Raw genomic sequence first — 24,547 nt, 5'->3', positions numbered from 1 at the left:
TACAAACTATAATTGATGGTACTGCTATATAGCTGAGGAAGATTAATAGTATGGTTTTTGAAATGCAACTGGGTTTAAGAGTTGGAGTGGTGAAAAGAGATAAAATATCACACTTATCACTTCTTTTAAGGAGGAAAAAAGAAAAGGCCAGAACTTCTAGCATTCATTGTTTAAATCATGATTAAAGAAATTACAACTTTGAGGGTCCTATCGCATTAACATAAAAGCTAGAGCTCAGTAAGAAGGACCCTAATAGTCAATGACCAAGATGTAGCTCAGAGGCTGGCAAATTTTTCTTCTGCCAAGGGCCAGATAGTAGAAATCTAAGGCCTCACCAGCCATATGAATCTCTGTTGCAACTACTCCACTCCACTACTGTAGCACAAAAGCAATAATAAATACTATGTAAATGAACGAGGCATGAATGTATTCCAATAAACTTTACAAAAACAGGCAGGCTGTACTTGACCTGCAGGCTAGAGTTTGTCAATACCTGATGTAGTTAATGGCTAAACTCCAAATCAAATGTGTACCTCATATCTCTCTAGAATGCTGTATCTTGCAACTAAACCCAGTGAAAAATCAGAACCACTTTCCTTTACAGAAGATAAATGGCAGTGGTACAAAAAGAATAAAAGGGCAATAAAACAGCATGTTGAAAAATCTCACTTTCCCCTCCTTAGTTTCATCACTTTGCCAATCACATCAACTAGAATTTAGCTTATAATCCTGACCTGCAAGGTGCTAAGGAATGCTGCCCAACTATATCCATCTGAAGGACATTTCTCTAGTTTAGAAGTTGGCTCAAAGCTGAAGCACTGTTTGAATAAACCAGGTAGTAGCTAAAGCTTGCCAGAGTCTTGAAATCCTGCCTTCAAATCTGCACTAAGCACAGTGACTTAACACTTGGCAGCACTGGCAAAAGAAAAGGAGGACAGGAAGGGAGAAAACCTTTAATTCCAGCTGGATTAGGTTATAACTTCATCTCTAATCTCTCTGTCAAACTATGATCTACCATAAAAAGAGACTCTTCTCATTATTACCAGGGAACCTCACTTTCCTAACAACTCTTTTGTTCCCACCACCAGCTGGATCTTCTTTTTCTCCTTTATTAACAGCATCTCCTAGGTTTTATCTACCCTTAAAACCTTTCAGAATTCTAAACCACCTGACCTCTTAGAGGTGAAAGAAGTGAAAGAAGTGCTCTTAGAAGCAAAACTCTTATTACTGATCTTCTGAAAACAATCAGACAAAAGTTGAAGGGGCAAAAGTACCACACAGTTCAAGGTGTTTCCTGTGTACTTTCCTGTACTCAAAACAACTCAAGAAGGGTTCACTATTAGAAAAGATTTCCTTCCCTCCACTAAAATCCATGTTTCCACTCTCTTTGGAGGAGGAGAACACTTGATAGCAAAAATAGCTTCACTTTCATTTTGGCTCCTTACCATTAGCTAAGTCTGTTTTGCCATCTGTGCTGCTCCCTTTGCTGGACATCTTGATTGATGTTTATTATAGCCAGCCTGGATTTGGAAGGGGAAGAAAATAACAAATTAGAAAACAACCCAAGAAAGACAATAAAAGGGACAAGGAGATTTAACAATGTACAGCCTTTGTCATTTTTATAAAAATAATTTTTGTATGTGTGTTCAGTAGAGTTTCTCAGCTGCTGGAAATCACAACAGATTTTTCTCCCTATGTCAAAATTTCTTTAAAAAAATACATTTGGGAAGTCAACTGTAATCTCTTTACTTTACTCACTGGGCAACTGGCAGTGTTTTTTCAGATGGGAAAGAAGAAACTGAAATAAAACCAGAAACAGCGGGCATATATCAAATGATATACTACAAGCAGAGAGCCTTAACTCAATGCAAAGAGCAAGCTTCAACATTGCCAGAGGGCAATTGCCTAGAGAGGCAAAAATCTCCTGTTGTAATTATTAGTTTTAAGTATCCATAAACTCTGTATTATACTGTCTTTATGACATGAAGAGGTGGGTCAGACTGTATCATTTTATACACAGACCAAAAGAGATGAAAGAAATCAACCTCTTGGGGTAAGAGCTTGGGCTTTTACATTCACTCAGATGCCCAGCTTTACACTTATAGGTGCAGATATTAACTATTGTAAGAAGCAAAGACTTAGTAGAACTTGGGAGCCCAGTACCTCTAAGAAAGAATGTAAACGGGTATTTTCTCCTCTTACAACTAATAATAGTCACCAAATGCAAAGCTGTGTAAGAAAAGGGCAACACTTCTATTAAATCATCTCAGTTCATTTAATTAAATTACAAACATTATTTCACAATTCCTCCCGCTTTCGCCAGATTTCTTTTTGGAAAAGCTATAATTAAGAATCATGGTATCTCCTGGCTGGTGTAGCTCAGTGGATTGAGCGTGGGCCTGCGAACCAGACGATCGCAGTTCAATTCCCAGCCAGGGCACATTTGTGGGTTGCAGGCCAGTTCCCAGGAGGGGGCCAGTTCCCAGCAGGGGGTGCACCAGAAGCAACCATACATTGATATTTCTCTCCCTCTCCTTCCCTTCCCCTCTAAAAGATAAATAAATAAATAAATAAATTTATAAAAAAGAATCATGGTATCTAGCTTTTTTCCTTGTATACCACTGTAGCACAGTCATTATTTTTCCAGGGCCTCACTCCCAACTCGAGCAAATTCCAAAAAGCAAAGAAAAACATTACTCAGACCAGAATTTTGTTAGGCCCTTTCAGTGCCTTGGACAAAAGGCACTGGTGAAAGACAAAGTATGATTATGACTCCAGTCCTTGTACACAGGCACACTGGCCTCTAATCTTTCAACAGCCCTTTCACTGTCCTAACAATGATCCCAGAAGCATCCCCATCCTTACTTAACCTTACCCCCTACTCTCCTCTATAGAAATTCAAGTTGCTACAAAGCGTGTTCTCTGCTAATAGACAGCTGCGCAAAGCTTGCTCATAGTAGGCCAGAGTGCAGGAGTGAAAATAATGCAAGAGCAAGACTGAGGTTGAATTTGAAGAAAGGACAAAGCCAATGAAAAACAGATTTGTGAAGCCACATAAAAAAAAAAACCAGTAAAGAGCTGTTTGCAGAGCAGGCTGTTTTCCTCTTCCTATATACTTTGATGATAAATTTTTGTACAGCATTCCTCATACAGCACTTTTTTCCTTCAAAGCAGCCCCTGTTTATATTCTTTAGTATCTCAGTAGTATCTTCTTCCCCACCTAAGGTTTATATTACATTAATTGTAAAAGTCCTATGGAGTGAGGAAAATAAGCGCACTACTTTTTTAAGATTAAAAACTAAGGTCCTTCCCCACCTAAGGTTTATATTAATTACGTTAATTGTAAAAGTCCTATGGAGTGAGGAAAATAAGTGCACTACTTTTTTAAGATTAAAAACTGAGGTCTTAAGTATACTTTATGGTCAATTAAGAACAGATTTGATATTTTCTCATCTCCAAAATCAAAACTGTCAACCATACCATACTTGCCACCCCACTATTATTCACTCCCAGAGAAGAACAAAGTAGCTCTGGAGAACCTTTCTCAAAACTGAATCTCATCAATTTCTACAGAAGCCGAGACTGCCTGAATTTTAGACTAATAACGGCTGTAAACAATGTATTTGCTTTCCCAACCCATATGACCAGAAGGAGCCAAAGCCTAGTGCACACCTAGCTGAGAAGTGGACAAAGGAGAGTCATGAGGTTCAACCCATACCCGGAGACTACAGACCTCATCTTTTGGGGAAATTAGTTTAAGGTTCTTACAAAAAGGAATCTTCTCTCTTTAAGGAAATAAGCTGACAGAATTTACTGCTAAATTCAGAAACACAGAAAACCCTGTGAATGCTGCTGGCAGATAGGTCACATTTTAGGGGACATAGTTTATCAAAATTAGTCCTAGACTGAAAACTCAAATTCCAAGACCCTAGTATCATCAGCTAAGCCATTAGCATATTTTGTGACCTTGGGTGAGCTGCTTAATCTTTTCTGACTTCATTTTCTTTTTTTGTAAAATAATATTAGTAACTCCAGAGGTGATATAGATCAGCACATTACACGTTACAATTTCTGCAGAAGGATGCTCTAGAGTTTTTTTTACCAGTCTCAAAACTGGTAATAAACTGTATCAATGAAAACTTTGAGCATGAACCTTCAATATGAGTGCATGTATACACACATTTAATCAATTCACATTAAATGTTAAATATTAAGCTTTTCTCAGAAAAAGTAGAAATTTCAACATTCTTTTCCTATACACTACTAAATTATTCTCCATATCCCTTGGAGCACATGCATTCCCACTTTGGGGGACCACTTCTCTAGAAAGTCAAGAAGTTACGACAATAATAAAATACAATTACTTTGGAGATGAGTTGTTACTGTTACCATATAAACTTCAGTCCAAGATGAAGAAATTTAAGACAATCTCAACTCTAGGAGTAGAATTAGGAGTAAGTGTCCAAATTAAAGCAGGTTATGATATTATTTATGACTGTGCCCTAGGTCTCAAGTATAGGAGGGAGCCACTCTGGAGTCTCTTTCATCACCAAGAAATACAATCTTAATTCATAATCTGAGATTAGGGACAATACTTGACCTTAATTTAAACTACCTTCTTCATTCTTGAAAGCACTATACCTTGCCAACAAATCCAGTTTTACCCTGAACAATTTCCATGTAAAATCTAGTCCAGAACAAACCAACAGGAGCTTCGAAGAGCTGATGAGCTCACTGCCCCAGGTATGTGGGAAACTTTTATTAGATTAGCTCTATTGCCTGTACTCTAAAAATAACCTAACCCCTGCCAAACTGAAGGTTAAGAAATAAACTATTGAGGGATGGACAAAAAAAATACTCAGATGTCATTTTAATTTCTACATAAGAAATTCCAGTGACCTAGGTTTTTCTTAATAATAAGAAACAGGTCTTAAATTTTTAACCAAATACATGACAAAATATTAAGTAAAAACCAAGCAGAGGGAAAGTTAATATAGTACGTTAACTCTTGTACTTGTGGAAGAGGTACCAAGTATCTCCTGTTTGAAACCATTGAGGTTGCTTCAGCAGATGGACTTTCATTAATATGAAAGATTTGTACAAGAGACCATGTATACTAGGACAATAACATATCCAAATGCAAAGTACATATAGATGAAGGAACTTGACTCCTACATTTGTACAATACACAAAAACTAACTGAAAATGGATCACACACCAAAATAATACAACTTCCAGAACAAAACAATGGAGATAATCTTTGTGACAATGGATTAGGCAAGCATTTCTTAGGCTAGGACTTAAAGAGCACAAACCATAAAAGAAAAAATTAACTAAACATACCAAAATTAAAAATCTACTCTTCAAGAGACACTGTTAAGAAGATGAAAAGACAAGGTACATGTTAAAAGAAAGTATCTGCAAAGAACATATTTAATTAAGGACAGAAGCCAGAATATATTTAAAACCTCCCACAATTAAATAAGAATCACTTGAAAAGATCTTTAATATTATTAGAGAAATACAAATTAAAACCACAATGAGAATCCTCTATATACCTATTAGAATGTTTAAAATTTTAGAAATAATAACAAAAGCTTTCTTAACAGGTGCTAAAAAGGTATAGAGCAACCAGAATTCATACACTGATGGTAGATACGCAAAATGGTAATCACTTTGGAAAAAGTTTGGCAGTTTTCTTATAAAGTTAAACACACTTACCAAACAAGCCAAGAATTCCACACAGGTATGTACTCGAGAGAAATGAAAATATATGTCCAACCCCAAAACCTATAGGTAAATGTTTTAGTGGCTTTATATAGAGTCATCAAACACTAGAACCAATCAAATGTTCATCAGCTAGGTCATAGATAAACAAACTGTGGTCCTGGCTGGTGTGGCTGAGTGGACTGAGTGCTGACCTGCGAACCAAAGGGTTGCTAGTTTGATTCCCAGTTAGGTACATGCCTGGGCTGTGGGCCAGGTCCCCAGTGGGAAGCGTGGGAGAGGCATCCACACATTGATGTTTCTCTCCCTCCCTTCCTCCCTCTTCTCTAAAAATATATGAAAAAAATCTTTAAAAAATAAAACAAATTATGGTCCATCCACACAATGGAGTACCATACTAAGTAATAAAAAGAAATGAACTACTACTGATACACAGAGCAACACAGATGGACTTCAAATATATTACGCTAAGTGAAAAAAGCAAGATTCAAACAGCTACATAATATGATTCCATTTACAAGACAATCTGGAAAAAGGCTATAGGAACCAAAAGAAGATCAGTGGTTGTTAGAGACTGGGAAGTAGGGAAGAGAATGACTATAAGCCAGCATGAGAAAACTCTTTAGAATGATGAAAATGTTCTTTGGTTCTGTCACAGAAATGTTGACTGACTGCATTTGTCAGAATCCACAGAATGGGACACTATAAAATGGGTAATTTTACTCTATGTAAATCATACCTCAATAAATCTGGCCTAAAAAAAAAGAGAATGAGAAATGTGGAAGAGGGGTGAGAAATATGTAAAGTGTTAAACAACAGATAAAACCCCACAATTAAAAATACTACATTTTCAAGGCTATGGTTATTAATAGAAATTAGCTAAAGTGGTGGATATGGTACAGTAAAAGAGCAAAATGTCAAATCATCTTGCTTAAAATGAAAGTGCAGAGGAATTTTTGGTGCAATCACATTTGAGGCAAGGCGAATCCTAAAGTCTCCAATCCTATTGATTACCTTTCGACAAATAAGAATATTGGGAGAGCCCTGGCTGGTGTAGCTCAGTGGATTGAGCATGGGCCTGTGAACCAAATGGTTGCTGGTTCAATTCCCAGTCAGGGCACATGCCTGGGTTGCAGGCCAGGTCCCCAGTAGGGGACGCATGGGAGGCAACCACACAGTGATGTTCCTCTCCCTCCCTTTACTTCTCTCTAAAAATAAATCGATAAAATCTTAAAAAAAAAAAAAAAAAAAGGAGTATCAGGAGCTTAAAGTACTTCAAAGTAATTCTAGTGGTTGGACTATTAATCTGTATACTTATGCTTTTCATTTTTAATTTTTAAATTTCTCTTAAGTTCACCTTAACTGCTTTGGAGTCTAGAAGCTATAAAAACTGATAACTCTACCTTACTTCATACCAATGAAAATTTCGTCTAAATATTAGTCCTTGATCCCTTCACTAAGATATGAACTGGAAGTGAGTTCCTTTGAGTTACATAATCCCAGAACTCTCTCAGGCCATCTGGCAGTCTTCTGCATGCCTTTGTTTTGCTATTCAAGTGCCCAACTCTCCTATATAGACACCCATATTGACATGAGACAAAGTTTTAGAATTTCCTCTGAAACTAAAAGGCAATGTTAGAAAATGCTTCAATTATTAGTGAGACAGATATCTGAGAGCCACACAATCCCTGAATCCTCTTGAGAGGAGAGATGTCCCGAACCACTCATAACTAAACAGCTGTCAGGGCTGATCTCCATCCAAAGTACAAAGTTGCTTTTCAGTCTTAAGTCCCACAGTCCATCTGGAATCACCCAGTCCTACTTTCCCCATCCCAAATTTTTGTTTTCAAGATGAAATGGCTCATTTTAAACTCATCCTCTTAACCTTCCTATTTTTCTACTGCATGATAAACACTTCTCCAAGCCAACTTTCCTGACTCCTGCCACCAACAACTTGCCAGCTTCTCATTTTCAGTACTTGATTTCCTCTGGGCAACCAGCCACCCTAATAATATGGTGTTTACTAACCAAACAGAGACCCTTAGGCAATGAAATTCAAAGGATGGCTCCCAGAAAGCTGAAACTCATACTACATAAAACATTATAGGGAGGCGAACTTTAGTTCTGAGCCACTTTCTATTAAGTCCTTGAAGGAGTTGAATGTACTATATTGTCTCTTCTAGTACACAGTAAATAGAAATAATAGCAGAAAGAGACTGAAAGTTTCTGGATCAGGAAAATTAATCTCTACTCCTATTGTTCAGAAGATCTGACAACACAGCAACCCAAATGTATACCCAGCCTCCCTTGTTTAACCAAACTGTAGGCTTCTGGCACCACCCAGTGGCCCATCTGTATACAGATATGCTAGCAATGCAACAAAGGCAACACAGGGGTTATAAATATGAACAAGGCAATCACCATCCCTTTTGTGGCCAACAGCCAATTAGAAAAAATGAGCATACAACTATGATAAAAGAGATACAGGTACCAGTATCATGAAATAAGTAAATGTGTGTGTACACATATACATATACATATACATATACATATACATATACATATACATATGGTAGGCAGCTGGACTGCCTACCAGGTAATATTTCATTTCAGGGAAGAAAGAAAAAGCTTCCATGGAGAAATCAGCATATAAATTGGGCTTTCAAGGAAGGATGGGATTTTAATGGGTAGAGATGAGAAAGATATTCTACCATTTCAGCAGGATCAGAATGAGTAAAGACGTGGAAAAAAAACTGGTATGTTTAAGAAAATAGATGGATAGTCCAGTTAGGTTAGATGGTTGAGTATAGCTGATTAGTTAAGAAATACAGAAGGTGTGTGTGTGTGTGTTAGGCACCAGGAAGATTATTTTGTCAAAAACAGTAAGGTGGAATGAAATGGTCAGAAAAGGCAGGAGATGGTTGCCAAGGTGAGAAGCTATGAGAACCTATCTTATAGGCTGTTGGTGGAGGAAATTAAAAGATCAATGTGAAAAACACTGGAGAGGTATAATTAATAGTATTTGACTTAATAAGATGTTATGAAGCTCAAAAATTCAACAAGTCTGAGTCTGGGTGCCTAGAAGAAATCAATTGTATAAATGAAAAGATGGCATGTGGGAGAACAGATAAACTTTATTTTAATTGTGTGTAAAACCTAAGGTGACATGTCAGAAGTCTAGGGGCAAACAATATAGGTTTGAAACTTGAGAAATAATTTACAGCCAGAGATACAAACTTGGAAATTACTTGTACAGGAAAGTTTCAAAATCAAATACCTTGTAAATTACCCCTCACTTAAAAAACAAAGTAAGTACCCAAGAAAAGTTCTGAGAATCTTGGGGAAAACCTACCCTTAAGAAAAAGGAAGGAGAGGGAGACGGAGAAATGCCCAAGGAAGTAGAAAGAATAATGAGGGTTAAATGCCGTGGAGGTCCAGATAAAATTTCAAGATAGGGATGGTCCATAGTTCAAATGCCACAGAAAAGTACTGACAGATGTATACTAATAAAAGGCTGTAAGAGTCAGAACAATTTTCCTATGAAATTACCTCAGTTACTGAGTGAGACTCCTGGTTTTCTATTTGAGGATCATAAAATAAAAGGATTCAACTAAACTATCTCTTCAGTTTAGTTAAGTCCGTTAAAATTATTTCCTTACAAAACTCACTGGCCTACTAATTAATCATAACCTAAGACACATGTTTAAACAATTAAAAATGTTTTTATTCATATTGTCCTTTGGGCAGACTTTTTTATACAGTGGTGGACAAAAATAGGTTAATAGTTGTATAAAAAATAATAATAAATCCTAATACAAAAATAAACTTTCACATACTCACAGCTGTAAATCTACTTTTGTTCACTGCTCTACTTTTATTAAAAAATGCTGAATTCTGCCCTGGCTGGTGTAGCTCAGTGGATTGAGCGCAGGCTGTGAACCAAAGGGTTGCAGTTTGATTCCCAGTCAGGGCCCATGCCTGGGTTTCGGGCCAGGTGCCCAGTGGAGGCAATGTGAGAGGCAACCACACATTGATGTTTCTCTCCCTCTCTTTCTCCTTCCCTTCCCCTTTCTCTAAAAATAAAAAAAGAAATAAAATATTTTTTAAAATGCTGAATTCTACCTTTCAGCTCATTTGCTTCATCACTTGGCATTGAAGAGTCCTGTTTTTGAAAGACAGCATATAGTGTCAGTTACACCTAGTTTTGAATTCTACCACCTACTTCTGAGTTTGTTTCTTTTTTGTAAAATGGGGTAATGCCATTACCCCGCAGGAACTGGATTTTAGAGTATTAAGGATGATGTCTCTGCAAAGAGGCTGTCTGTACTTGGTAGCATTTATACTATCTTTCTAGCTTCTCATCTCTGGTTCCAGACTGCATTTCCTAGAGAAGCTTGTGATTGTTTGTTATTCATCAATGATCCTACAAACATATAAAACCCAGGACACAGTTTCAAATCTATGATATCTGCTTACCTGCTCTCATGGGCCTTTTTAAAAATTCAGAAAGCTCTGTTAACATCTTTTGAGCACATGCATGTTCTATGAACTATGATAAAGCAATATACCCAGGAATCCACAGTACAAGCCTCCTCCTCTTTAAGCTATTCTCCCTCTTGAAGGTTTAGAGGAGAGCCAAGAACTTCAAAGCAACCATCACAGATAAGAAGGAGGAAGATAAGGAAGTTCTGCATCAACTATCCTATGAACAAGGAAATCTGTTCCTCCTTCAGATGTCTTCTCTTCTTACTGGCAATACCAAATGTCCAGTGTTTAGTTTATTGATTTTGGTTACGATGAGAGTATTTCAGTACGTTAGGAATGCATTCTAACCTGTCAGTGCTACTCCAGCTATAGAGCTAAAGAACTTTTATAATAACAGTTAAGCCCGTTATCTCAAATTAAATGATTCTAAGAAAAATCCATTTCTAAGGAAATTCCATTGTGTTTTCACTATAAAAATTATTACATTAGAATCCAATCTCTATTATCAACTTTTGCCATTCACAAATTCATTTTTTTTAAATCGATGGAAAGAACACTAGAGATAAAAGGGTAATACTCTAAAGGTAAAATTTACAATGAACAAAGAAAAAGAGGCTAAAAACGTCAAGAAGTTCCTTCCTACCTGAACTCAGAGGGAAGAGTTAAGTAAGGTGGCACTGCTTAAAGTGCGCTAGAGAACTATATCCTCTTGGCTACCACTACAGGTAAATCACAATAGCTTTCCAGATAGCTAAGAAAATCCAAGGGAAATATAATGAAAATTATACATTAAAAAAATTAAAGAAAAACAAAAAACAAAAAAATGACTTGTGAGGCAAGGCTCCCTTAAACAGTATCCACAGATGGTAAGAGCAAATACCTAGCCTCTCAGATACGATGATGACAATTTTTGCAATAACCCAATCCACTACACAAAGCACATTTCATTAGTCAGATACATCTCTGTCATATTAATCATGCCCCATGCCGCACTTGCAAACTCAGGACAGATTCAATTCATTCATCTCTAGCATATACATTCCTGGAGTTAAGGTAGTACTTGGTAAATTGGATTTCTGGCCCAGAAACTATGGGCTGTAGAGGCAGAGATAAAAGACTGCTATAAAGAAGTATTTATAGCTAATTAGTCTGAATAACTAATCAGTAAATAAGAACAGGTAGTCCCTTTCCTGACCAATTTTAACAGCAATGAAAATTCTTTTTTTTGATAATTTTTTAATGTATTGATTTTAGAGAAAGAGAAAGAGAAACAGATTTGTTGGTCCCCCTATTTATGTATTCATTGGTTGCTTCTTGTATGTGCCCTGACCAGAGATCGAACCTGCAACCTTGGCATATTGGGACAATGCTCTAACCAACTGAGCTAGCTAACCAGCCAGGATGCAATGAAGATCCTTTCATATACTCACAGAAACGAAAGATAAAGTTTTCAATGGCTCAAGAAGAACTCAAAGCCCCAGAGCTGATAAATCTAAGCAAACAAGAAACTGCCAACCTATCAGATGCACAGTTCAAAACACTGGTGATCAGGATGCTCACAGAACTGGTTAATTTTAGTCACAAATTAGAGGAACATATGAAGGCTAAACTAATTGAAATGAATGGAAATACACAGGAAACCAATAGTAATGGAAAGGAAACTGGGACTCAAATCAAAGAAGTGGACCAGAAAGAGGGAAAAAATGACCAAACCGAAAAGAATGTAGAAACAAGAATTCAAAAAAATGAGGAGAGGCTTAGGAACCTCCAGGACATCTTTAAATGTTCCAACATTCGAATTATAAGGGTACCAGAAAGGGAAGAGGAAGAGCGAGTGGAAAACTTATTTGAACAAATAATAAAAGAGAACTTCCCCAATCTGGCAAAGGAAATAGACTTCCAGGTTTTCCAGGAAGCTCAGAGAGTCCCAAAGAAATTGGACTCAAGAAGGAACACACCAAGGCACATCAGAATTACATTGGCCAAGATTCAAATGAAGGAGAATCCTAGAAGCAGCAAGAGATAAGGGGACAGTCACCTACAAAGGAGTTCCCATCAGACTGTCAGAGGATTTCTCAAGAGACCTTATAAGCAAGAAGGGGCTGGAAAGAAGTATTCCAAGTCATAAAATCCAAAGACCTACAACCAAGATTGCTCTATCCAGCAAAGCTTTTATTTAGAATGGAAGGGCAGATAAAGTGCTTCTCAGATAAGATCAAATTCAAGGAGTTCATCATCACCAAGCCCTTATTATATGAAATATTAGAGGGACTTATCTAAGAAAAAGATAAAAAAGATGAACAGTGAAAGGACAGCAAACTCACAGTTATTAACAACCACACCTAAAACAAAAGCAAACTAAGAGGATAGCTAGATCAGGAGCAGAACCATAGAAATGAAGAGCTCATGGAGGGTTAGCAACAGGGGAGTGGGAGGAGGGGAAGGGGGGAGAAGGTACAGAAAACAAGTAGCATAAACAGCAGGAAGAAAATAGGGGGGAGGGCAAGAATAGTATGGGAAATATAGAATCTAAAGAACTTGAGACACGTGGTCATAAACTAAAGGGGAGAATGGTGGGGGAGGGGGTGTGCAAGGTGGAGGGGAATTAAGGGGAGGAATAGAACAACTGTAATGGCATAATCAATAAAATATATATTAAATTAAAAAATAAATAAATAAAAAATAAAAATACAAAGAAAAAAGAGAAAGAAGCCAAACTCAAAAGGTTCCATGCTGGTGGCCTAACCACTAGGCAGTACCCCTGAAACTAATACAAAATAATACTGAATATAAACTATAACTGAAATATAAAATTTTAGTTAAAAAAAAAAGAGAAAGATACAAAGTTTTCAATAATCTATAATAATTGATTTGGCTCTGAAATTAAGACACACTGTCACTATTTCCATGCCTATCGCTGATTCAATTCTTTCATTTGAAACTGGGTTTCAAATGGGTAACAGCAAATAACAGATCATCTTGCCTCAGTGATAATCTGCTTAAGAAAAAAGTACCTAGCCCTGGCTGGTGTGGCTCAGGGAATTGAGGTGGTCTAGAACCCAACCAACTTGAGGTATGCCTACACAATATTTGTGTCAACTCTGATCAGGTATATCAATGGAGAGACAAAGAGAAAGGAAGCAATGAACAAAGGAAACTTACTGATGTTTAGTTTAAGAATGTATTTAAAGATATACAAGGGGGGGATGCAGAAAACCCTGGAATTCATTTATAAAAACTGTGTATTTATTCTTGTATGTTAAAACTTCAGTAACCTTCAAATTGATGCAACATTTATCACGACATTTTTTCTACTACTCAGAACAGTTTTTGAATGCGTTGATTTTGACACCTTTTAGTGCTCCTGCTGTTTTTTGTTTTACCTGTTCCACATTGGCAATATGCTTCCCTTTGAGGACTTTTCTCATCTGGGGAAACCAAAAAAAAAAAAAAAAAAAAGTCGCTTGGGGCGAGGGGAGATCAGGTGAATAGGAAAGGTGGAACATGCCATTTTGGGTCTAAAACTAAACACTCAGCACAGTGTGGGGAGGTATGCTTATAAATCACCCATCATGAAATGTGCACTGAGTCTTCAAAATACAATTCCCTGAAGTTAACCGCAGCCTTTTGCAACAATGCCAGCTAGTACAGAGATGCATACCGGTTCTCAGAACACTCACCTAGTGGAGGAAATCGGTACTACAAGGGGCCCTCTCTCCAGAAGTTAATTGTTTTTTTTGGGTCCCCATCATATATACAACTATACCCAATATTCCTGCTATCCTCTGGTCTTGAACTAACCTGAATCATGTTCAGAATACAACCCTAGGTAGGCACCTACAACACAAACATTTAAGTTGACCAAATAAAAATGAACTGAAAAAATAACCAGGAAAACATGTTCAAAAGCAAAGAGATATAAACTAATATATAACCTATTCTAAACCATATCAACAATGTGTAAAGAAAACTGAAAAAAGCCCTGGCTGGTATGGCTCAGTGAACTGAGCACTGGCCTGTGAAAAAAAGGCCCCAGTCAGGGCACATGCCTGGGTTGCAGGCCAGGTGCCCAGTGGGGGGGCACATGAGAGGCATCCACACATTGATGTTTCTCTCCCTCTCTCCCTTCCCTGTTGTCAAAAAATAAATTAACATAAAATCTTAATAAAAAATAGAAAAATAGAAAAAATTTTTTGCCTATTATGTGCTAGCCATAATTTAAACTTTTATACAGGTTCCTTCATACAACACTAACAAAGACCCTAGGATGTAAATTGTATTTATCACACTTTTAGAGCTGTATAAATGAAAAGAGAAGTTTAAATAACTTGTCCAAGGTCTAAATCTTAGTACATTACTTAAAACCAGGTCTGTCCAGCTCTAGACTGTACTTTTCCCTTTGTATCTTATGGACACACATATGTACCACCAATAATAATCTTAGTTCACAATGAGTAGTTTCTAATTAGAACTCTGTGTGAAATAAAGCTCATCAGTGTTATACTCAACCTCCTCTAATACAAATCATAAAGATATTAAGAATCAGCCAGGTGTCCTTCTCAGAGACACTGAGCTCCTCTGTATCATCCCATAAACCCCAACTACAGCACTATTCTCTGCTACCAGAAATCCAAGGCCTTACAAAAATTACAAGTATGATCTGACTCCCTCTTCTGCACTGGCCCATGCTACTGGCTGCACAGGATTGATTTCTCTACTAACCAAAAATTCTTCAGGCCAGCTATAAAAAACAAACAAAAAAAACCCAGCCACTATTTTGTTAACCCCAAATTTACCACTATGTCCTGAAAAGTTACAACTGAGGTGACTTGAACTCAGACACTGACTAAAAGCAGCATCACTCATCACTTCCCAGATTTTAGTGATAAAAGGCTAAATGGTCTCCTCTGAATACCAAGGAATGACAACTCAGACTAATTCCCAGCTAACAACATAAGAAACACGATCCACATAAAGGCAAAACCATAATGCAAATGAGGAAGAAAAATTCACTTTTAGGTTTAATTGGAGTTTTGAAGATACACAGCAATAGTTTATGACAGAAATTCAAGATGTTCACAGATCATAAAACTCGTAAAAGTCATTTAATCAGAGCCAGAACAGTCAAAAACTATACCTCAACTCTCTGAGATAGGTAGGAATTTTATGACTTTAGGGGTCAGCACTTGACCTTCAGGGCAGGATTGTCTCAGACCCAGGAATTTAAATTCTCTCAATTTCTACTCACCTTTCCTCCTTTATCACTGAAGTAGGGCCAGGTTGAGCTCCTGAGAAAATAGGTCTGTAGATTCACTGAAGGATTGAGAAAAATTAAAAGTTTAAATGGCAAAGGTGTTTCTTTTACTGAACATGATAAAAATATTTATACATACACATTGTTTTTAGACCTCCTCAGAACTATTCAAAATCAGAATAATTTATCTAATTCTGACTACTCAGTAAATAGCCTACAAGCACAATTACAAAAGTAAAATGAACCAGGCTGGTATTCTCCCAGCTCCACCAACATGTAAAAAGTCACTTAAAAGGAAAAGCTGAATCTTTTCAACCCTGACCCAATAACCAAACCTCTCAACAAGAAGCCACAGAGCGGGGATGGGGTGGGGGTTGTGGGGTAGATCCTGGAAAGGAAGTGATAGCGCTAGTGTCGGTTTGTTTACAGACTCCAGCAGCAATTTTGAGTCAGAAATTCAAGCCATCATATCCTTTCCAACCAACAAGGATCAAGTAGGACCGTTCTACGGTGTCCTGGAAGATCCCGGGGTTAAGGGGAGGTAAACTAAGAGAATTATATTACAAAGGGTACAAGACCAGCCGGCAACAACTGACTCTGGGGTTCCTGGACCTCGGCCTTCCATACCAGGTGCTGGAACCGAGAACTCGAACCACATTCCCCAATCTAAGCGGGGGCGGTGGGGTGGGGAGGGTGTACACAAATGGGTCGTCACCCAACGACGCAAGACGTCCCGGTGGGTTGTGGGTCAGGCTCTTGGGGGTCAATTCCTGGGCTGAGCAGAGGCAAGGGCAGCAGTCCTTCCGATGGAGACTTGGGTTAAGGGGAAGGAGAAGACCTGAGACATGAGCTTGAAAACAAGTCAAACCTATCGTGACGGGAAACGGGACAGGGGAGAGAGCGGCAGGCCAACCCTAACGAGACACGGACCGGGTAGGTCAAAGGGGGGAGGGGGTGTCCGGCTGGGACAGTTACAAGCACGGGAGCCGGCGAGACTCAGCAGCCCGCTTCCCATCTGGGGTCATCCTTCTGCTAGCAGTTGCTCCAGCTGTTCCAGGCCCAGCCGTCCTGTCCACTGCCGCCACCAACGCCGCCGCCATCTTACACTGGTTAGCGGCTGCCACCGCCGCTACCGTCTCCACTCTCTGCGCTTGCGCCTGCGCCGCCACGCTTTCCGGCCTCTTTTGCGACGAAGTGTTGTGAAGACAGAGGGAAGAGGGGGTCTTGCGAGCTCACGGCTCTCAATCCTCCCTGAAGGACGCGTAAGGGGCGGGGCCTAAGGCCAACGGAAAACATGGCGAGTGGTGCTTGCGCATTACCGAGTAAGAAAAGTTGTTTTTGTGGAGTGCTTGGTAGGGCCTCGCTCATATTTCGTGTGGTACTCAAAACAAATGCGAGTTAGTGGCCTTCCTTAGTTGTGGTGGAAGTAAAATTTATTTCAAATAGATTGGCAGCCAACTTTCTGAGCGACCTCCATTTCTGACCACTCACAGCAAGCGATTCTCAGCAGATTTCTGAAAACCCTATTTCCCTTGAGGACCATTGTTTCTATGTCTTCGAGGCCCACTTCTTCCAGAGAGCCTCTATTTACCTATCTTTAGAGAAGGGATTCAGAGCTTTGATTTTCAGCTCAGCTATTGAAGAGCCCTTTTTTTCCTAAAGTGGAGTGGGATACTGAAGGTTGCCAAGAATGGACCCAGTAATGTACACTCCGCGTCCTTCTGACCCCTAAAGGAAGCCTGTAGAAGATCCATGAAAAGGTTACTGCCAGCTGCCACACGAATATTTTTGATCAGAAGCCCAGGGTGCAAGAATCTGACCTCACCTTCTGTACCGCTACCCTTACATGATTTTATATATTACTGTTGCAGTAGACACCTAGCTGATTTGTCTTTCATTATTGTCCTAGATAAACATAAGGCAGCTAGATTGCACTTTTAAACTCTAAGTCATGTCACCTTTGTGCCATGCTCAAAACTTCTGAAAGTTTCCCATGGCACACAATAAAATTCAGAATTTTCACAATGGCCTTCAATGCAGGCCCTACAAGATCTGGTACCTATTTCTCTGATACCATCTCCTCCCACACTGCCTAGCTCTACTCTAGCCTTATTGGCTTTTTCTCCTCACTCCGACCAAAAGATGTTCCAGCCTCAGGGCTTTTGCACTTACTTTCTTTTAATGTTCATTTAACAGCTCCTCTAATGTTAGAAATAAAAATGATTTTGGTTTTTGTAGCCAGCGATGTTGCTAAACTTACTAATTCTAATAGTTCTGTAGATTCCTTTGGGTCTCTACATATACAATTACAGTATACGGTTAAGAACACTGGTTTCATTGTATTTATTTACAGTCCAAACCAGACTTCCCGCCTTGAACCCATTACCAACCCTCCCCCCAACTACCACTCCCTTGTCAACCATGAGCTTGTTCACTTTGTCTATGGTCTGTTTCTGTTTTGGGTGGTCTATTAATTTGTTGTCCTTCTAGATTCTGCATACAAGCAAAATCATATGGTAATTGTCTTTCTCTGACATTTCACTTAGCACAATACCCCCTAGGTCCATCCGTGTTGTTGCAAATGGCTAAATTTCATTCTTTTTTATTGCTCAGTAATGTTGCATTGTGTATAACACATCTTTTTTATCTATTCATCTATCAATGGACAACCTATGTTATCTCCATATTATAAGTGGTTATGCAATGAACATGGGGTGCATATATATTTTCAAATTAATTTGTTTTCTTTGGATAAATACCTAGAAGTGAAATTGCTGGGTCATATGGAGTCTCTATTTTTAATTTTTTCTTAAGGAATCTCCACACAGTTTTCCACAGATTGCACTAGTTTATAGTCTCATAGCAGGTCGTTATTAGACTTGAGCTCTCCATTTAATCAGATCTCTACTCAAATGATACTTCCTCAGAGGCAGCTCTTAACTAAACTCAAGTAAAATGGTACCCAGTACCCTACACCACCACCCTCCTCAATCCTCTTACTCTGCATTGTTTTATTTCCTGTAGCATTTTTATCTGTAACATTTAGCCTATAATTATGTACATTTTAACCTAAAATACTATTAGAATAAAACTGTGAGGGCAGGGTCTTTCTTTTTTATCTTTGTAACTCAACACCTAGAAGAGCACCAGAGCACAGAGTAGCTATTGAATGCCCTACCATATTCATATATTTATTCTATCAACAACTGTTGAATTCCTACTACATGTGAGGTCCCGTTGTAGGTGCTGGATCTGCATCAGTGGGTAAAGTAAACCAACATTCCTGCATTCATCGAACCTATTATTAGTGCAGTGGTTGAGAATGCAGGGGGAAGAGAGGGACACACAGACAATAGTAAGTTATGAAGAGTATGGTAGAGGAAAAGAGAGGATGTGCTCTTTTGCACAGGGAATCCAGGGAAGGCCACTCTGTTGAGGTGATATCTGAATAAAGATCAGGAGTAAGCGATGCACCCTGGGGAAATAACCTTCCAGGCAAAGTGAAGAGCAAAGTTAAATAACTGGAAACTTGAGCGTACTTGGTGTATTCAAAGAACAGTATGGTAGGGAATTAGTTTGGAGAAACAAGATGTTAGCCAGGTGACTTATAACAGACCAGGAGAGGATTTTGGATTTTACCCTAAGAATGCTAGGAAGCCATGGAGGATTTTGCATAAATGAGTGATATGATCTGATTTATCAATGAAGAAATTTACTTTGGTCGCTTCTTTGAGAACTGCCTGTAGAAAGGCAAAATAGAAGCTGAAAGACTAGTTAGGAAGCTACTGCAGACCTAGGAGACTAGTATTACAGTTTAAGTGGTAGAAAATGGTTGGATTCTGGATATACTTTGAAGGTGGTAGAGGTTATTGGCTAATAGATTGAATATGGGGTGCAAGATATCTTTTTTTTTTTACATGAGCAATAGGATAAACAGTAATTCCATTTACTGAGATAGAACTCCTGGGGGTGGAGGGACAGAAGCAGGTTTGGGGGTAAATATCCAGTTATATTTTAGACATGTTAAGTTGAAGATGCCTATTAGATTTCCAAATGACACTACTGAGTAAACAATTGAAATATGAATCTGAAACTTACAGGAGGAGGGACAATTGGAGGTACTATCTGGAGAGTCATTAAGGTATAAATGGCACCGATAGCCATGGGATGGGGAGTGCTCACTTAATGTTGAGGAGGAAAAAAGAGAGAAACAATCTATAAACTGAGCCCTCTAATCCTGCTCCCCAACTAGTAGAGGTCAGAGAGAAAGAATATCCAGCAAAATTTATTTAAAAGGAGCAACCAAGGACTTCTGGCCAAGATGGAGGCATAGGTAAATATACTGTGCTTTTTCGCACAACCAAAAGGACAACAAATTTAAGAACAAAAGCATCCAGAACTGACAGAAAATCAAAATGTGTGGAAGTCTGACAAGGAGTTAAATAATAAACATTCATTCATACCAGTAGGTGGGGCAGAGATGGGCAGCTAGGGAGGAGAGGACTCACCACAAGGTGGTGACTGGTGGACTGGTGCTGGCGAGGTGGCGGCTGGTGGAGCCACATTTGCCTGGGGATAAACCGGGAGGAAAAACTGGGAAGCAAGACAGACTGTGCAACCCAGGGTTCCAGTGCAGTGAAATAAAGCTTAAAAACCTCTGACTGAAAACACTTGTGGGGGTTGTGGTGGTGGGAGAAACTCCCCGATTCACCAGAGTTCATAAGAGAGACCCACGAGGTCCTAGAACATACACAAACCCACCCACCCCCCACCCACCCGGGAATAAGCACCAGAAGAGCCGAACTTGCTTGTGGGTAGCAAGGGAAGTGACTGAAAGCCAGCTGAGAGAGCCCAGCAAGTAGCATTGTTCCATTTCAGGCCCCTCCCCCATGTACAGCACCAAAACGCAGCCACATTGGTTGCCCCACCCTGGCAAATACCTAAGGCCCCGCCCCTTACTACATAATGGGTGCGCCAAAACAAAGAAAATATGGTTCAAATGAAAGAACAAATCAAAGCTCCAGAAAAAAATACAACTAAGTGAGGCAGAAATAGCCAACCTATCAGATGCACAGTTCAAAACACTGGTAATCAGTATGCTCGCAGGTTTGGTTGAGTATGTTAACAAAACAAAGAAACAGTGAAGACTATGAAAATTGAAATAAAGTAAAATGTACAGCAAACCGACAATGAAGGGAAGGAAACTGGGACTCAATCAATGGTTTGGAACAGAAGGAAGAAATAAGCATTCAACCAGAACAGAATGAAGAAACAAGAATTCAAAGGGGGAAAAAAAAAAAGAGGAGAGGCTTAGAAACCTCTGGAACAAGTTTAAGTTTAAACCTCTGTTTCCAACATGCAAATCAAAGGGGTGCCACAAGGAGAAGAGGAAGAGCAACAAGTGGAAAACTTATTTGAGCAAATATAAAGGAGAACTTCCCCATTCTGGCAAAGGAAATAGACTTCCAGGAAGTCCAAGAAACTCAAGAGAGTCCCAAAGAAGTTGGACCCAAGGAAGCACACACCAAAACACATCATAATTACATTACCCAAGATGAAAGATAGGGACAGAATCTTAAAAGCAGCAAGACAAAAGGAGAAAGTTACCTACAAAAGAATTCCCACCAGACTATCAGCTGATTTCTCAAAAGAAAGCAAGCAAGAAGGGGCTGGAAAGAAGTATTCCAAGTCATGAAAGGCAAGAACCTACATCCAAGATTACTCTATCCAGCAAAGCTTTCATTTAGAATGGAAGGGCAGATAAAGTGCTTCTCAGATAAGGTCAATTTAAAGGAGTTCATCATCACCAAGCCCTTATTATAGGAAATGTTAAAGGGACTTATCTAAGAAAAAGAAGATTAAAATATGAACAGTAAAATTACAACAAACTCACATCTATCAACAACTGAACCTAAAAGAACCCCAAAACAAACAAAACTAACTAAGCAAACAACTAGAACAGGAACAGAATCACAGAAATGGAGATCACATGGAGGGCTATCAGTGGGGAAGAGGACAGGAATGAAGGAAAGGTACAGAGAATAAGTAGCATAAATGGTAGGTAGAAAATAGGGGGTGGTTAAGAACAGTATGAGAAATGGCAAAGCCCAAGAACTTATACTTATGACCCATGGAGATGAGTCCAGGGGCGAGGGAATGCAGGCGGGAGGGACTGTGCAAGGTGGAGGGGAATAAAGGGGGGAGGGAATGGGACAATTCTAATAGCATAATCAATAAAATATATTAAAAAGCCATTATTGTATAAAATGTTTAAGGGACTTCAGAAAAAGATCAAAACTATAAAAACAATAAAAGGGCAAAAATATGTATTTATTCACAATTGAATCTAAAAAAGTAAGCAAACAAGAACAGAGACAGAATCATGAACATGGAGAGTGTTTTTGATGGTTGCCAGATGGGAGCGGGGTGTGGGGGAATAGGTGAAGAAGTTAGGGAATTAAGAAGTACAAGCAGGTAGTTACAGAATAGCCATGGGGATGCAAGGTACAGTATAGGAAATGAAGTAGCCAAAGAACTTATATGCATGACCCATGGACATGAACAATGGTGAGGAGATTGCCTGAGGGAGTGCAAGGTGCTGGGTGGAGGCGGTAAAGGGGGGAAAATTGAGACAACTGTAATAGCATAATCGATAAAATATAATTTAAAAAATAAAAGGAGCAAGCAGGAAAGAAACGGGAAGAATCAAGAGAGCAAGAGATCTTATGAAACAAACCTTTAAAACGTTTCAAAAAGGGCACTATCACCTATCATTCCTCCTTAAAGAGTTTGAGGTTGAAAATGACTGAAAATTGACAATTGGATCCAGAAGGATGGAGGTTAAGACTTTGACGAGTGATTTTAATAGACCTGTGGAATCTCTACTTCAGTGATGTGGTTTCTGCGCTGTTTTGATGGACGCCACTGCTACTATTGCCAAATTAATTGCTATTACCAACCACCACATCTCTTTATTTTGGGCTTTCCTATTGCCCCTCAAGTTGTGATAACCCTTTGTATGTATTCAATCCCACTGATTTCTGTACCACAGTATTCCACAGTTCTATTTCTCTGTCCACTTATTTAATGAGCTTCATTCTACGTGGTCTTCCAAAGTGATGTTATCCATTCCCACAGTTTAAACTACCATCCACATAGTGATTACTAAGTATTTCCAACAGAGGCTTTTCCTTCAAGCTTTAGACTTACATACCTGATAACCCATAGCACACTTAAAAAATAGCTTTATTGAGATGAAATTCACATACCATACAATTCACCCATTTAAAGTGTAAAATTGAAGGGCTTTTAGTACATTCAGATATGTGCAACCATCACCACAGTTAATTTTCAACCATTTTCATCACCTTAAAAAGAAACCCAGTACACGTTAGCTATCATTCCCCTATCTTTCTAAAATATCGTTAATCTACTTTGTGTCTATAGATTTCCCTACTCTGGACTTTTATATTAATGAAATCATGGACAAGATTGGGAATCATGGAATATAGACTTTTGTAACTGGCTGCTTTCACTTAGCATATTTTCAAGGTTCATCCATGTTGTAGCATGTATCAGTAACTTCATTTGTTTTTATAACCAAATATTCCATTGTATGGATATACCACGTTTGTTTGTCCATTTGTCTGTTGACAAACATTTGGGTTGTTTCTACCTTTTTGCTCTTATGAACGCTGGTATAAACATTCATGTATAGGTTTCTGTGTGAACATATGTCTTATTTCATTTCTCTTGCGTATATACCCAGCAATGAACTTACTGGTTTATGATTACCTCTTTATTTAATCATTTGAGGAATCAACAGTATGTTTTTCAGAGTTCTTCTTTCATTTTACATTTCACACCAGCAGGCAATGTATGAGGGCTCCAATTATCCCTATCCTTGCTAATAATTGATATCTGACTGCTTTGTTCTACATACCCTAGTGGATCTTAAGTAGTTATTTTATGGTAGTATTGATTTGCACTTCCTTGATGACTAGTGATGTCGAGCTTATTTTCATGCACTTATTGAACACTTTCGTCTTCTTTGGAGACATGCCTATCAGATCCTTTGACCTTTTTTATGTTGGGCTATTTGTCTTTTTATTATTGGGTTGTAAACTTTTTATATATTCTACATACAATCCCTTTTCACATATGATTTGCAAATGTTTTCTCCCATTCTGTGGGTTGTTTTTTCACTTTTTTGATGGTGTACTTTTAAAGGACAAAACTTTTTAATTTTGATGAGGTCCAGCTTACCTTTCTTTTGTTGCTTTTTAAAAATTTTATTGCTTATACTATTACAGTTGTCCCATTTTTCCCGCTTCATGCCCCTCCACCCTGCACACCCCCTCCCACCCACATTCCCCCCTTCAGTTCATGTCCATGTGTCATAAATTCTTTGGCTTCTACCTTTCCCATACTATTCTTACCCTCCCCCTGTGTATTTTCTACCTACCATCTATGCTACTTATTCTCTGTACCTTCCCCCCTTCCCTCCCCGCTGATAACCCTCCATGTAACCTCCATTTCTGTGGTTTTGTTTCTGTTCTAGTTGTTTGCTTAGTTTTTTTGTTTTAGGTGTGATTGTTAATAATTGTGAGTTTGCTGTCCTTTTACTGAGCATGTTTATCTTCTTTTTCTTAGATAAGTCCCTTTAACATTTCCTATAATAAGGGCTTGGTGATGATGAACTCCTTTAAATTGACCTTATCTGAGAAGCACTTTATCTGCCCTTCCATTCTAAATGAAAGCTTTGCTGGATAGAGTAATCTTGGATGTAGGTTCTTGCCTTTCATGACTTGGAATACTTCTTTCCAGCCCCTTCTTGCTTGCTTTCTTTTGAGAAATCAGCTGATAGTCTGGTGGGAATTCTTTTGTAGGTAACTTTCTCCTTTTGTCTTGCTGCTTTTAAGATTCTGTCCCTATCTTTCATCTTGGGTAATGTAATTATGATGTGTTTTGGTGTGTGCTTCCTTGGGTCCAACTTCTTTGGGACTCTCTTGAGTTTCTTGGACTTCCTGGAAGTCTATTTCCTTTGCCAGAATGGGGAAGTTCTCCTTTATAAGTTTTCCA

General features: G+C 38.6%; 1 protein-coding gene across 7 annotated transcripts in view; it reads right to left on the bottom strand.

Moving 5' to 3' along the window:
* Positions 1-16,654, bottom strand: part of DCAF8 (DDB1 and CUL4 associated factor 8) — a 45,033-nt gene extending 28,379 nt beyond the window's left edge. Inside the window, exons 1-4 of one of the 7 annotated variants that reach the window (XM_053667912.1) lie at positions 16,572-16,654; positions 15,461-15,525; positions 13,596-13,640; positions 1,446-1,520 (exon numbers count right to left, since the gene is read on the bottom strand). In XM_053667912.1, the coding sequence (XP_053523887.1) occupies positions 1,446-1,494 (49 nt within the window). In that variant the 5' untranslated portion in view covers positions 1,495-1,520; positions 13,596-13,640; positions 15,461-15,525; positions 16,572-16,654. The other 6 variants (XM_053667910.1, XM_053667911.1, XM_037144082.2 and 3 more) reach the window with 6 other exon arrangements.
* Positions 16,655-24,547: the final 7,893 nt, after the last annotated feature.

The sequence above is a fragment of the Artibeus jamaicensis genome, unplaced genomic scaffold (genome assembly GCF_021234435.1).
Source record: "Artibeus jamaicensis isolate MK-2021 breed Jamaican fruit bat unplaced genomic scaffold, CSHL_Jam_final contig_475, whole genome shotgun sequence".
NCBI lineage: Eukaryota > Metazoa > Chordata > Mammalia > Chiroptera > Phyllostomidae > Artibeus > Artibeus jamaicensis.
The sequence above is the reverse complement of the archived record's forward strand: the minus strand, read 5'-3'. Positions and strand labels throughout refer to the sequence as shown.